The sequence below is a fragment of the Macaca nemestrina genome, chromosome 3 (genome assembly GCF_043159975.1).
Source record: "Macaca nemestrina isolate mMacNem1 chromosome 3, mMacNem.hap1, whole genome shotgun sequence".
Classification (NCBI taxonomy): domain Eukaryota; kingdom Metazoa; phylum Chordata; class Mammalia; order Primates; family Cercopithecidae; genus Macaca; species Macaca nemestrina.
In genome coordinates, this window is record NC_092127.1 from 70,004,554 (window position 1) to 70,021,035 (window position 16,482).

Below are 16,482 nucleotides of genomic sequence, written 5' to 3' on the forward strand. Positions count from 1 at the left end.
CTGGGATCAACAATTATGCCAAGCATTTCCTCATGGGGAAGAACCCCAGTCTCAGGTTGACTCTATTCCCACAGGATGTTCCTGGGACAGGACAGCTACTGACCCCCAGAGACTGGATTTGCCCTGGCCCCATCTGGGGAGTGACCATCCTGCCTAATAGCACAGAACAAATGACCAGGACTTCAGCCTGCTTCAACATTACCTAGACAGCTGGGAACTTGGCACATGGGCGACTTTCACATACCTTCAGCAATTACATATTCATTTGCTTTTAAAATGCTTTAAAACTCATGTATAATGAAACACAGAGATCTTAATGTACAATTTGATGAGTTTTGAAAAATGTGCATATATCTGTATAACTAATTCCCTAATCAATCCTCACCACCCATGGGCAGCACTGTTCTTATATCTATCACCACAAATTAGTTTTGCTTTTTCTTGAAGAATCTACTTATTTTTGATACTGCATTATTATTCACTTTTCCTTGATACATAGAATTTTTTTCTTTTTAATGTTGCATAAGTGGTTCTTGGCTGTGAAAACTTGTTACGAGACTTATAATCTAAGTCCAAGAAAACAACTTTTAGCAGCCACGTTGGATTGTCTTTGTTTCTTAGAGTTATAATTTTGAAGTTGTTCCATTCCCTTTGATGAAAATGTGCATTAAGAAGATAAGCATACTTATGAGATCTAAAGACTAAGCGTTGGTGTGTACTGGAGGACCCTTGGTCTCCATGATTCCTTGAGTATAAAAGAATAGTTCATAAAAGCCTATAATTTGGCTGGGCGCGGTGGCCCACACCTGTAATCCCAGCACTTTGGGAGGCCTAGGTGGGCAGATCACAAGGTCAGGAGTTTGAGACCAACCTGACCAACGTGGTGAAACCCCGTCTCTACTCAAAATACAAAAATTAGCCAAGCATGGTGGTGGGCGCATGTAATCCCAGCTACTCAGGAGGCTGAGGCAGGAGAATTGCTTGAACCCGGGAGGCAGAGGTTGTGGTGAGCCAAGAGTGCGCCATTACACTCCAGCCTGGGCGACAGAACAAGACTCTGTCTCAAAAAAAAAAAAAAAAGGCCTATATTTTATACTAGAGCTGATTTCACTTTTTCCTGTGGGGAGTAGTAGAAAGAATTGTAGCCCTTGGAATCAAGTCTGGAGAGTGTCTGGGTCTTCATATTCCTGAACTAGTTATATAAGTTTTCTGAACATCGGATTGCTCTGTGATAAAATGGGAATGATAATTAAAGGATTATGCCAAGGATTAAATGAATGAACAGTTACAAAGTGCCTATTACATGGCAAGCCCTCCCTTCTCCTTTTTTTAATGGCAAACTCTTTAGCATTTGAATTTTTCTGGTTTTAGTGAGGAAGAGATTTCTTAACTGTATTAGAAAGAATGGCATTGATCATGTTATTTCTGATGCCAGTTATCTTCAGGGCATTGCTTTTTTATATCTTTCAATTCCTTAGACGCTTCTCTCCAACTTACTTGGCTGCCCATTCGTAGCCATAAAGGCTGTGAGAGTAAACTAAAAGCATCATTCTCTTCTGTTTATCCTTGTCTCATCCCCTAACCATGGAATATCTGTAAACATTCCCTTGAGATATAAAGTAAGTATAAAGATAAATAGCCTGTATATACAGAAGGATAAAATCAATCTTACCAGTCACTTAAAGAAATATCTAACTTTGATTCTAAAATCCATTAATAATAGCCCATCCTAAAACCATAACTAAAATGGTCAAAATTGGCTAATGTACATATAGGCAACACAGAAGAGGATACCAGGTTAGCCAATAACAATAAAAAAAGATGTTCATTCTCTATAGTAATCAGGAAAATACAAATTAAAGCAACAGTGATATACAGTTTTCTACCCATCAGATTGACAAACATTGAAAAAGTCTGATAACACCAGACGCTGGTAAGGATGTGAGGTTAATGGAGATTCTTATGCCTTGCTAGTAAAGGTATAAATTTTTGTATAATCTTTTTGAAGATTTAACCAGAGAAGTTGCTGCACATGTGTACAAGAAGAATATACAAAGGTGTTTCTCAAAGATTATAGTAGTAAAAAGTTGCAAACAACTCAGACATCCATTCTTTGGAGATCAAATGAATACAGTTTGATATGGAATGCAATATTGTATGTAAAATGAATGAACCAGATCTATATGAATTGACCTTAAAAAACAACAGTGAATACAATTGGAAGTTGCAAAATGTTTTGTATGTATTATTTCATTTAAGAAACCTTTTTGAAAGATAAAAGTACTATGTTTTGTGTATAGATTTATATATTTTTTAACAGTATGATGAAGAAGGTTGACTATGGTAGGAAGAACAGGAGGAAGAAGAATGAGACTGGAAAGAGGAAGTCCAATTTAATTTTATCTTAATTTAATAGTATTAATAAAGGAAACATCACCAAATATTAACATTTAGTAATTCTATATTAGTAGTTCTCAACGTGTCTTTTGTCCCTGGACCAGCAGCATTTGTAATCATCTAAGAACTTTTAGAAATACAGGCCCCAATCTAGATCTACAAAATCTGAAATTTGGGGGGTAGACCCATGAAACTGTGTTTTAACAAGTCTCACACTACCACTGTTCTAGATGGCAAAGGCATGGATGCTTACTATCTCATTCTTTGTGATTTTTCTATACTTTTTAAATTAAAAATTAAATAATCTCAAGCTTTCCTTTCTTTTATCTTCCAGTGTTACCTTAGGCTATAAGTTTCAACTCCACAATTAATGGCTTATTAAGAACATAAAGTTTTTACTGCCACACAAAGTTCTCAGATATGGATGGATTTCTTAATCTTAAGCAAAGGCTAGAGCCAAAAATGGGAAGACATAATTAATTATTATTTGAATGTGCATTGTTCAATTAGTACATCACCCTAAAAATTTTTATTCTTGCTGGCATTTCTCCCATTATCATCAACAGCAAATACTATTCAACCTTTGAGTACATGTAAAACAATGCAAAATGTTGTTAGTAGCATAAAGCATAAAATATAAATCATGTCCTTAGAAAATAATCTACTTGCAGGGCTAGGATATGAGTAAAAAAAATGAGGTTAAAAGGTTAAAAAGGAATACCCTGTCTGGTGTAGGGCATATACAACTGCCACACAGAGTTTCGAGGGGTAGGTTTGAAGGGAAGATTTTTTGGAGATTTGGCCTCAGTAGAGAAGGTGGAAGGTGATATTTCAAGGAATTATGTGAACAAATGACATGGCAGTATTCTAATCCAAAGACCCATGTAAGTGATCTAGTTAAGTTGAGGGTGTGGAATGTTAGTTAGAGTCTTTAATTTTTATTCTGTAGATGGGTGAAACCATTAAAATTTTTGAGAAATGAGGTGATCTGTGTATGCACAACAGTGCCCCAAGAATATAAATTTGGCTGAAGTGTCAAAGATAGACTGAAGGCAGGAAGATGATTAGGAATGAGATGTCACGTTCTTCAAAGACAGTGAGGATTTACATAGTGAAACAGAAGAGATAAAATGAGGTGTGGAGAAGAAGAAAAAGAATGCAAGAATATAGGAATCATAATTGGATGGAATGTATTGGTTTCTTAATGCTGCTGTAAAAAAACTACCGGGAATTTAGTGACTTAAAATAGCACACATATTTTATTTGAAGCTTTGGACTTCAGAGTCTAAATAATTCTCAGTGGGCTAAAATCAGGGCATCTATAGGGGTGTGTTCTGTGTGGAGTCTCTAGAAACGGACCTGTTCTCTTGCCCCTTCTAGCTTCCATAGGCTGCCTGTACCCCTTGCTCATGGCCCCTTCCTCTGTCTTCAAAACCTGCAGAATAGCATCGTCAAATGTTTCCTTGACTCTGCCTCTCCTGCATTCCATTTTTCGTTACAAGGACCTTGTGATTACATTGGGCCCACCTAGATAATTCAGGATCTCCCCATCTCCAGATCTTTAACTTTATCACATGTCAAAAGCCCCGTTTGTCATTTAAGGGTCACATATTCATAGGTTCCAGAGATTAGGACAAGGACATCTTTGGGGGCCATTATTTTGCCTACCGCGTGGAATATTACCGTAACTTGATGATTCCTTAGGATTCAGAAGAGAAGTCAGAAAGCCTGGATCTCTTGTGTCAACTCTCTCACTCTCAGTTTTCTCATCTGTAAAGCAGGTGAGGAGAGGGTATGGGGGTGGGATTCCCAAGCCTAACACTGATTAGAATGTCACCTCCATGAGGACAGGGATTTTCATCTGTTTTCTTCACTACTGGTACATAAAGGCACTTAGTAGTTATTGAATAAAGTATTTATGGCAGAATGGATAAATGAGTCAAAGAAAAGTTTGAAAAGAGCACTAGGGAAAATTCTCCCCTAACTCCTCTATATATTGTTAAGTTCTAGTTTTCTTAGTAAAGTTTGTATTTGGCTCAGATTAGACTGTCTTGAGTTCTGCAATTGCAATGGAGATCTTCTGAGGCTGAGAGAGAGGGATAGCTATGATTTGTAGTCTGTCCTTTCCTCCTTTGCTTTTAGTTTCCATGCTGAGCATCCCCTGAACTGGGGATGGGGAAATGTATTGGGATTGATGTACGGCCTCAGAAAATGTCTGGGGCAGCTGCTTATTGAAGAAGAAATTGCTCACTGTGGCAATGATCAGTTGCCCTGAAGCAACCAGCTGTCACATTCCACACTGCTCACCCAGTGAGAGTCAAGTCTTGGCCTTTGCATTCCTAAAAGAACACTCAACCCTTTGAGGACATAACATCCATTTGTGCTGTGCATCGTGCCAGTAAAATAGAAAACAGAAAGACTTTTTTGCGCTTTTACAAAAATAGCATGCAGTACCTGTATCTGAGAGTAGTTAGCCAGCAGGTAGGCAAAAATGAATGGACATTCTGATATGGAAGCTAATGCTTTTAGGAGTGCTGCCGCTCATATGGAGTCTGACATATACTTAGAATAAAAGCTGTCATTAAAAATGGACATTTCAAAGCCTATAGTTAGCAGTTACTTGATTTAAAGACAATGATCTAATTTGTTTAAAGAAGCAATGGATGACAGCAGAAAGAAGGACTGACTTTATATGAACATGAGGGCAGAGGGTGCTAGTTTTGCTCAGGATCCTTAAAGTCAGAGAATTAAACTGTCATTTGTCTTTTACTGTGTATGCAACCCTGGACAAACACTATGCCTTTTATTCTATTTTTCATCTGTTTTTATTAGTGTCGTTTTTCAAATGTCACCCTTCTGGGGATGGAGGCACATATATATATTAGATACACAGTTGTCCCTCAGTATACAAAGTGGGATTGATTTGAGGACTCCACTCCATCCCCTCATACCGAAATCTGTGGATGCCCAAGTCCCTTATATAAAATGACATAATATTTGCATAAAACCTACGCACATCCTCTCATACACTGTAAATCATCTCTGGGTTACTTTTTTTGTTACACATGTAGGACATTTGTTCTTAGGGAGCCACAAGTTTTGTGCCCCTTGTCACAGTGACCCCAGATGCCTGTTCCATGTGTTGTAAACAGAGGAGCCATTCTTCAGCCCCCTGCTCTGAGCAAACCCCTAGATTACTTATACTACCTAATATAATGTGAGTGCTCTGTATATAATTGTCCTACTATATTTATTTGATGTTATTTTTATTGCTGTGGGTTGTAAAATTTTTTTGTCAAATATTTCCTATCACTGTTGAATACAAAGGACCAACTATATTTTCCTGGGCTAATAGTCTTTTGACAGAACTTGGTTTGTTTTTCTTAATATTTATTACTTATTTATTTATTAGTACAAATTTACAGGGTATATGTGAAACTTTGGTACATGTATATAATGCATAGTGATCAAATGAGGGTATTTCTAGTGTCTGTCACCCCAATACAACATTTTTGTTAAGTATAGTCACCCTCCTATGCTATAAATCATTGAATTTATTTCTTCTATCTTACTGTATGTTTGTAATCCCAGCACTTTGGGAGGCCAAAGCGGAAGAATTGCTTAAGCGCAGGAGTTTGGGACCAGCCTGAGCATACTGAAACCTCGTCTCTACAAAAAAATGTTAAAAATTTAACCAGGCACGCACATGCTTTCCATGTAGTCCCACTGCTTGGAAGTTGAGGTGGGAGAGTAGCCTCAGCCTGGAAGATCAAGGCTGCAGTGAGCTGTGATTGTGCCACAACACTCCAGCCTGGGCAACAGAGCAAGACCCTGTCTCAAAAAGAAAAAAAAAAGACTGAAAGGAATCATCTCACTGTAAATTTATGTTGATATGATGACGGACTAAAGTGTTAATATAGTTTGATTAGTAATCATTTAATAAGCAGCTGATTTTTTGTCTTTTTATATTTTTGAGTGAGCAGGAGCTTTCTCTCTATTTTCTTGCTTAGTACATTGCTTTATACAGTTCCAGGTACAGATAGCATATCAATATATACTTTTTGTACTACATATTTATCAGAAACTTTGCATAATACTTTCTATATCTGTTTGAAACTCATCTTTCTTAAAACACAGATTTAAAGTTTATGTCTTTCCTTTGTAAAACTATTTATTAGAGGAAAAAAAATTAAATGTCATTTCTGAGACTCCTTCTCTTTTACACACATTAAGTGCCCCTTCAGTGCTCCTAGCGATCCACGGACACTGTTTCATGAAACGGATCCCACCATCCTACTACGCTATAGGTCTATGTTTATGTATCACTCATTCTTGATTCTGAGCTCCTTCAGAGTAATCACTTCCCCAGTTTTTTATTACTTTTTGGTACATAATAGGCACTTCAGTATTTGTTGAGTGGATGAATGAATATCTGAGCATTTAAAATAACTGAATTATACTACTCTATATTAGACCCCAGTGAACTTCAAGTGGCTCTGATTATAGTTCCAGTGAACATTCCTAACTACAATCCAGACATTTTTGACCTTAGAGGAATTTTACTAGAAATTTAGTCAGTGAAGTTAGAACATCTGGAAATCTGCTGCTGTTTTCAAGAGCTAAAGAGTATGTAAAAATAAGAGAGAGTTGCTCTAAAGGAAATAAAAAGGTATAGGATAATTGCATAATTCTGCTTTTAAAAACAGTTAATATCCCTTTACCATATGGGCAAAAAAAAAAAGAGAAAAATGTTAAGAAGACTAGAAAACTACATAAGACAATAAGGTATTTCCCCTTTCTTATTCTGCTATCCTAGAGGAGGATTTTATATCTTTTTCTTAAAGCTAAGATACTATAGTGTGCTGAGAAAACAAAGTGAACCATCCACATAGAACTAAAGATACATATTTCTGAAGTATAGCCAGTTAGAGGATAATAGCTTATTCCACTGATACTAAATAGCAGAAGAAAGGAAAGAGTAGAATTTAAAAGTAATAAAGTGGAGAGAAGAGTAAGTTGAAGGTCTTTATAAGACTAAGGTAATAACTCAAAATGAAGGTGGAACTAAAAGGTAAGTAACTTCCAAATGCCTTCTCATCTATTTGAAATAAGCCTCAGCATGTTAATTCCTGTTTTGATTTTTCAGTACCCTCTTTCCCAAAAATAAGTCTGTTAAAGGTAAAATAATTTTCAAGGGCAGAAATTTCAAAAGTTGGACTACATCCTTACATTAAGAATTATTTTTGCCCTAATGATCCTCCTGCATTCTTTCCATGATTGGCCAGTAGGTCCTGTTTCATTTTTAGTAAAAGAGCATTTTAGCCATTTTGAAACATTATATTTAAAACCCATATAAAATGTTCATTTTCTTATATACTTTATTGGAACTGTAATCAAAATTTATTATTTATATTTTAAAACTATGGAAAATATATACTTAAAATGTGATTGCTAAAATAATTTCATTCAAAATACAGGGTGAAATCACAGAATCAAACATAGTTTGGGCCCTAATAAATTAAAAATGTTCGAATTCTTATTAGGATGAAAGAATATGGTAAATGATGTAAAGCTTGCTCAAATGCTGATGAGGGGTTTTGCTTTTGTTTTGTAGACTAGTGTTATTTTATAGCACATGCAGGATATCTTCTATAAATACATTTTAGTGAATTTTTACCAGTAATTTCAGTCAATAAAAAATTTATCACTTTTATCTCCTTATACCAGGTTGTTGGTGTAGCCCAGGCCATCAACAAGAAATCAGGAAACGGTGGGACATTTACTGAAAAAGATGAAAAGGTACCAAAACTTGTGTCAAGCATGAGCCAATTTAGGAAGATGCTTTTTCTTTGTAGTATATACACCTCTAGGATTAGCTGTTGCTGAAATTGTTGGTCACACAAAAAGATTAGAGTTAAAAATGATCTGAAAGTTTCAAAAGTGTATCTTAGGCTAAATAGAGCGATGATTTCACATCTGAGTACTTGTGTTATTCAGTCAGCAGAAACCCCCAAATTCCCTCCTTGCTGTGCTGCCAAGCCTGCACTGGGCATGTTGGGGCCACACAGAGGGTGACTTGTGGCATTTTAACTATCTCATTTACCTTTCATCACTGCTATAGGGATCCAACCTTGAGTAAAACCCCATAAAAACACAGCTACAAGTTCAGCACTTTTGATTGGCTAAAAATTGGAATTGCCTCCTGGTGTAGCAAATTTCTGAATGTTTTATAAGCCTTGCACACAGACAGTGGGGCGCCAAGGTGTGAATTCAGGATAGATGATGTAAATTTAGCTTCAGAGAGAGCAACAGTGAGCATTATTTTATTATTATTCTTGTTCAACTCTGAAGGAATACCTTCCACACACCTCATTGACATGCTTTCCATTTAAGGACAGAAGCCCTTAAGACTGTTGATAAATTCATTCTATGAGTAGGTTTCATTATTTCTCCTATTGAATAAGTAATTATGTGTATATCATAGCCTACTGAATTATTCCTATTCCCAAGCCCATTGCTGTTTATGTGTTCCCCTGAAAATTAGTAGGAGCTTTTGAATTTGGAAAACATTCAAACAAGACAGTTATTTTTATCTCTATGCTATAGGTTATGTTGGCACCTGTGTTGCTCCCCTTGTTATAATTGCTTTGGAACATAGCAAATACTTTTTAAAAATCAGAGTAATAGACATCTAGGCTCCTGTTCTGTTCATGGCACTTGAGAATATTTGGTGTGAAAATATGGTTCCTGGATTGGCTTTATATTCCATTATTATGTTTATAATCCATTAATATAACTCCCTCTTGAATTGATTTGAATTTTTAAGGCTCTATCACATTGTGGATAAGGTATACTGTCTAAATATTTATATCAATAATTTATATAATTGTAAACATATTACCCTAGTATAGTATAACAATGATAGATCCATGTTAAAAATGACATATTTAAAGTAATGTTTGCAACCTTATATAATATTTAACTTTATGCTTTTATTGTGGATATTCTTTTAATGAGTACATAAGCTGTTGTTTGCTGCAGTAATGAGTTACAAGCTATTTATATAATAGTTTCAGCGTAGATCCAAGTCTTAATATCATGGAGAGGCTAAACCAAATTTTGCATAGAATAAATTGTAACTTCAAGTGGTATAAAGAGGTCTTTATCTTAGTTCCTCTCCTTTTTCTCCTTATTGAGTTATACCTAATTTATACCTTAGGAGACTATTTTAGCACCTTTAGCTAAGACTTGGTTTATATCATCCTAATTTTATGTAGAACAAACATCTACTCTTTTGGCTTTCTAACTGTAAATATTTGGGGACCTGTATTTCAGGCAATATAACTAGGCTGTTTTATGTACAGTTTTTATTTGTCTATTCTCTTATCTGATTTTTAGGACTTTGCTGCTTATTTGGCATTTTGTGGTATTGTTCTTCATAATGCTCAGCTCTATGAGACTTCACTGCTGGAGAACAAGAGAAATCAGGTCAGTCTGATTACTAAAGAAAGTATATAGAAATACTTCTTAAAAATTGTTACATTTTTATCAAAGTAATGTATGCAGATTATTAAAAATTTAGATAGTATAGATTCAGTTTCTCAATACTTTATTTTTTCTAGTAGTCATTTCTATTTCCTATTTTCCAGGCTTAGTTGTTTATCTTGTTATACAATGTTCATTAACTTGGGAGATGAGGATTTATTTGACTTGCACCACACCTTACTTGCCATTACCCTTATCTTACTGGAATCATTCTATCACTGTTTTAAGTCACTGTATGGGTTGCACTTGTGTTGTTAAATAATGGTTTTAGGTCTTGCTCTATCAACTATAGATATTACTCTTGATTTCATACTTTGTAAGATGGGTGTCTTAGCATCCCCTGTTCTCTTTATCTCGTTTTCCCAACTACCACTCCTTAGCCCTGCTTTTCCCATCTGGACTTTTTCTTTTACAATTGTCCACATTGGTAATATATACTGTTCTACAACCGTGATGAACTTTTCCTGGGCTTTGTCTAGGTTGATTCTAAAGTTGCAATTTTAAAGAAACTATTTATAAGCACTATAATTATGTAAATGTTGTTCATATTACCTTTGTTATAGAACTTTTCATTTTTCCTGATGTTTCTGAATTTTTTTCCTTGAACTCTTTGCTCTAGTATAGCCTCATGTTCTTGTTTCCACCCCTCCCCAAAGTCCATTATATTAGGCATCCTGTTGAATTCCCATTCTGCTTCTATTTGGAGAGGTCCAAACTGAGGTTCTCCAACCTTTCTTCTTCCAAGCTAAACTATTTAGCCCTATGCCTGCTATACTAGTGTCATCATAGAACTTTTCTTCATTGCTTTCTTAGAAAGATTCCACTATCTTTTAGATGCCCTACTTCTTTCTCACTTCCTTATTTTGTTGCAGCACATTCTCAATTAACTACTTAAGAAAGGGTATTGGTAAAGTAAACTTTCTGAGTCCTTGCATGTATGAAAATATGTATTGTACCATCCTGCCACTTTGGCTGGGTATAAAATTCTAAATTGAAAAATCAATTTCTCAGAATTTAGAAGTAGTGCTTTGTCTCCTAACTAGCATCCATGTTGTCCTTATTCTTGGCTCTTTTATAACTATTTTGTATTTATTATCTACAATATAAATATATAACATAATATATAATACATATTTTGTATTTTTATATTATTATATATATCTGTTTTGTCTATGTGTCTATAAACTTTTCAGATTATTTATATTTGCTTTTGTAACTTAATTTCACAATATTATTCTTTTTTCATTCATCATGCTGGCATCTGTATGTTGGTTCATCTCTTTGGAGGTTTAAACAAACTGTTTACTTCTGTGTAATTCTTTTTTCATTATTTCTTTGATAATTCATCTTCTCTACCCTCTATTTTCTCTGTTTAGAATCTGTGTTAATAAGATATGCAACCTTCCATTGCCTTTAACTGCAGTGTTCTCCCTGTTCTATTGTTGCCATCGTTTCATCCAGTCCCTATTTTTACAAACAGATGTGATCACACCACATCTTTCCTGCAGCGCATCACAGTTTAAACTGCTTCAAAAGACACACAGTGCTTTTCAGGTTCTTTTTCTGCTTAATGTTGCAATCTCATCTCCCAGTTCTCTTTATAGTCTATGCTCTTATAAAACCTGATCAAAACTTTCAGTATGCTACTTTCTCTCAATTCTATTATTTTTGCCTGAAATATTTCTCTTCCCTATTTCACCTGAATAATTCTTACTCATCTTTCAGACCTCAGCTAGGTTAGCATCACCTCCACTGAGTTTTTGGTAGTACTTATGAGGTTCAGAAGAAAGAGAAATCTACCAGAAAAAAACACAAAGGAAATTCTTAAGACTTTGTTTACTTTGATGGGTAATATTTACTGTACTCTGTAAAAATATTGATAATGTTGACAAATATTGATCTAAAAAGTTTGGAACAACATTAACAGTGTGTTTTATGTACCAGATAGTGTTCAAAATACTTTATAAATATTATCTTAATCCTCCTAAAAGCCCTGTGATTTTAATGTTATTAATATCCCCATGTTCAAGAAATTTGCCCTCAGTCTCAAAGCTAGCAGGAAAGGAAGTCAGGATTAAAAACTGATTACTCTGGCTTCAGGGCCTGTGATCTTAACAACTATATTAACTATATTAACAGTCAATGGAGGATTTTGTTAATAAGTGGAGACATATTTAATATTTGAATGCAGACTTGATTATAACCTGCTAGGTTAAACAATTTATAACCCATATAAATAATTGTGCTTTAATAATTACAAACAATTGCTAAATAATAAGCTCTTAATATTTTTGTCTAGGTGCTGCTTGACCTTGCTAGTTTAATTTTTGAAGAACAACAATCATTAGAAGTAATTCTGAAGAAAATAGCTGCCACTATTATCTCTTTTATGCAAGTGCAGAAATGCACCATTTTCATAGTGGATGAAGATTGCTCCGTGAGTACAGAGTATGACTTCTTTATTTTTAGAAAGACAGAAACTTATATTTCTGTAAGCACTGCTTTTAAACCTCATTTTGGTCTTAGAACCCTCTCTCAAACCCAAATGCATATGAGTATGTATATAAAACCAATCAGGATATGAGCTCTTCTGGTTGAAGACAGGTAGGGGTGGAGGGTGGAGGGTGCCTCATCACCCTTTTTTACCTCTGTTCATGTCCCCATCCCACCCTCCTGAAAATAATTACCATGGGAATGTGTGTTTCTGCTTCTATCAATGGCCACACTATCTTCGTGGAGAAATATATTGTCATTACAGTGTGCTGACTTTTCACGGTCAGGAATACTGGTGCCCTAGTTGCTATGAACAGGCAGACCAGACTCCTCATTCTGAATGGGTTGGGTATAAAAATTTCTTCTTGCCAGAAATTGTATAGAAACCAAAAGGCATAGCCCAGTAGGAGTATTACTAATGGTACCCATAAGTCCCATATTTTTACCGACAATGGAAAACCACTAAACTCTTCTAACTGGTAGATTTCAGTCCATTGATTTTGTAATGTGAAGAAACATTTTCAGGTGTCTGGGAAAAGATAGAGTGTTGTCACAGAGTGCTAATTACACCAGGCCGGCTGTCTTGAGTTTGCCAGTGGAATCAGGGCCCCTGGCTTAAGGCAGTTTTTCTTTATGCACTTTCTCTCCCTTCTCAACTTATGAATCACTGTTTCTGGGATATTTCTTTTTGCTGTAGTCATTTGTTTTCTTTTTCCTTTAGTCCCTAAGAATAGGCTGTTCATTTGTGGATTAATAGGAAAGAGAGTGTGGACTACCACTTATATAGGTTAGTTATAATCTACGTATGATATCTGAAGTTACGTTTTGGGGGGAAGTAGAAAAATAAAAGATATTCAATATTTAATTTATATTAAGAAATTTTAGTTGATTTAGATATAAGGACTATACCGTATGAGCCAACATCTCAATCATTTGGGATGTGTATATATGTCAGATGAATGCATTGTTTAATACAAAATTCTCATTAATATCAAATGAGAACTCACTAGGCTAAAAGGTAATCAGTATTTTCATAGATACTATTTCATATTTTTCAATCAGTTATAAAATCTTTAATATAAAGGTGATTATAATATAGTAGACATCATTTTAAATTTCAGGTCAGAATTCCTTAATGCAGTATGTCACTTAACCTGTAATTTTTGCTCTATGACCCACTTTTTGCATTTAATTTTTGAAAGTTATATGTGAAGCACTACTTTTTTTAGACAACTTAAATATCACTTTAATTCACCCTCAGTGGATACTTCTACCAGTTAACACCTGTTATGGTTAGTACACTGATTTGGATCAGTGCTACTTGAAAGTATAGCACAACAATATGATTATTAGGATATTTTACTCACTTTTTGACCACTTAAGTTGTAGGTTTTAGAAAAGGAATTAGGTGACTTTATATTCGTTTGTATTACATTTATTTGTTGTTTTAAAATACGTCAACAGCGTGAGCAAAGGTGAGGAGGAAAAAAATGTACAGATTTCTTCTATCCTCAAATTAAACTATCATTTTTTTTCTGCTTTCTTCCAATTCTATATAAATAGAGCATGGGTGTAATGTGCTGTTCTGCTTTTTAATGTGATTTAAAAAAAATTTTTTTTCTTTCTTATTTTCAAGACAGAGTATCGCTGTATCATTCAGGCTGGAGTGCAGTGGCACGATCTCACGATCGCAGCTTGCACCCTCAGCCTCCCAGGTTCAAGAAATTCATGTGCCTCAGCCTCCCCAGTAGTTGGGATAACAAAGGCATGCCACCACAGCCAGCTAATTTTTGTATTTTTAGTAGAGTAGGGGTTTTGCCATGTTGGCCAGTCTGGTCTCAGACTCCTGGCCTTATGTGATATGCCCACCTTGGCCTCCCAAAATGTTGGGATTATAGGCATGAGCCACCACGCCTTTAATGTAATTTCAGAAGTATTTCTCTATGTTGTTAAATTTTTCACAGTTATTTTAATAATCACATAAAGTATTACTGAATGAAACATCTTTTTAAGAAGGGATTCTTTACCTGGGATTTAACAATAATCAATGTACTTAAAGCTTAAAAGCCAAAACTTGAGAATTTTCAATAAGCATAAAAAATTTTGAAACTAATAAATCCATCAGTACCTAGAAAAAACAAATAGTACTTGTATAATCATTCTTCCAAGACAAAATCAGAAATTAACATGAACGAAATGGGAAGCAGTTTTGAGGATGTCATAAAATGAGTACTTGGGTCTATTTTGTCCAAGAATAAGTAAAAATATATTACAAGTATTGGGATCTTTTGTCAATTCCATAGCATGTATGTCTGTATCTAGATAGTTTTTATTACCTTGTCAAACTTATTTCTCAGTCTGTGTTGTCTATTTTTAGGATTCTTTTTCTAGTGTGTTTCACATGGAGTGTGAGGAATTAGAAAAATCATCTGATATGTTAACAAGGTAAAAGCACTTATTCTCTACTTGTCTTTATCACATGTATGTAATATTGGCTAAATAGTTATTTTATGACCAGTTTGATTTAAGAAATACAAGCTACAGATTATTTTATTGTCTCTTGTCTTTTCTCACATTTCCAGTCCTAACTCTTCCTCCATCAAGATGGAGAGACTATTGACCACAGCAACTTAAAGTTGTTACTTTGTTAAGTATTTATATTTAAATCAAAACTCATTACTAGACTATTATTTTGACAATGTGGTACAAGGAAGGGCCTTTTCTCCTATTAAAGGATTTTAGGAATTAGCAAAGGGCAAGAATGTAACTTGGAGGCAGATGGGGAATTCATTTGACTCAGAAGGTAGACCTGACCTTAAGCCTTTACCGCTGACTTGGGCATGAAGTGGGTAGTCTAGGGAGATAAAACATGGTTTCTCTAACCAGAGAGTTTTCTGATGTCCTGGAATTGGGGTTCACATGGTCATAATTGAATAGCTGACCTTTATTTCCTTCTTAGCTTTGCTGATCATGCACTGAAGATTATATCCCGTCTCCACACCTATTCTATCCTGAGCTCCTGTGCCATTGCATTTCCTAGCAGATTTGACATTGTTTTAGTTAGTATTGAATCCTTTTGGAACGTATGAAAATGTGCACATTAATATATAGTATTTTAATTTTATGATGCTGTAATACCTTTTTCCTTTTTGAAAAGAAGATTTTAGAAAGTTTCTAGGTAGGACACATGTAAATATTTGAATATTTTACTTTTTGGCTTGCATAAATAATGAGTTACTATATATAGATAGAAATATATATATCTATGTTTATATATTTACCTTTATCTCCATGGGACAATAGGAAAATCAGTATGATAATCATATTAAAAGTTCAAAATGATTAATTATCTACATGATCTTTTAATATTTGTGGAGCAGCATATCCCTCTGTATTGTATTTTAGGTATTGGCTTTTGATTTTTTTCGTATAAATTCAGCCAGGCCCTGTAATTTCTTTTAGCAGTAGCTGGACAAATCCAGTGAATTGGTGTGATAGTGACCTCTACTGGTAAATATGCATTTAAAAAAACACAAAAATGTCTTGCGCTATATATATTTGTTTCTAAATACCACATTCCCTCTCTGTAGGCAAATGGAAAGTATCTTTCCACTTATTGATTTCATGTATATATATATTTGTTTCTAAATACCACATTCCCTCTCTGTAGGCAAATGGAAAGTATCTTTCCACTTACTGATTTAATGATTCCAAGACAATCTTAGAATAAAGATTTTTTCTTATAAAGGATAAATAGGTCAGTGTGATTACCTTAAAAGAGACAAATTTACATGGATCATTTTACCTGATATATTAATTGACTTTACAATAATGAAAATCATTTCAACAGTAATAGCTTACGTTAATGAAACATTTAAAGTTAGCTTTTGTTATAGTGATACAGTAAAAGGCCTCTGAGTTTTTTTTAATAAAAATTAGATAACAGGCCTAATTTTGCAATAACTGAATTTAAAATGGTGTTTAGTAATGTTAACATTTTGAAAAAGGGCAAAACTAATATTGATGCTTATTTTTCACCAGCAGATT

General features: G+C 34.6%; 1 protein-coding gene and 1 non-coding gene across 4 annotated transcripts in view; one reads left to right on the top strand and one right to left on the bottom strand.

The window, feature by feature from the left end:
* Window positions 1-16,482, top strand: part of LOC105486179 (phosphodiesterase 5A) — a 134,133-nt gene that overhangs the window by 48,006 nt on the left and 69,645 nt on the right. For all 3 annotated transcript variants that reach the window (XM_011748900.3, XM_011748902.3, XM_011748901.2), the window contains exons 4-7: window positions 8,125-8,196; window positions 9,796-9,885; window positions 12,242-12,379; window positions 14,813-14,880. In XM_011748900.3, the coding sequence (XP_011747202.2) occupies window positions 8,125-8,196; window positions 9,796-9,885; window positions 12,242-12,379; window positions 14,813-14,880 (368 nt within the window). The remainder of the gene's footprint in view (window positions 1-8,124; window positions 8,197-9,795; window positions 9,886-12,241; window positions 12,380-14,812; window positions 14,881-16,482) is intronic.
* Window positions 5,461-5,587, bottom strand: LOC112427502 (small nucleolar RNA SNORA11). The gene has a single exon (XR_003019093.1). It is a non-coding gene; the product is annotated as a small nucleolar RNA SNORA11 (small nucleolar RNA).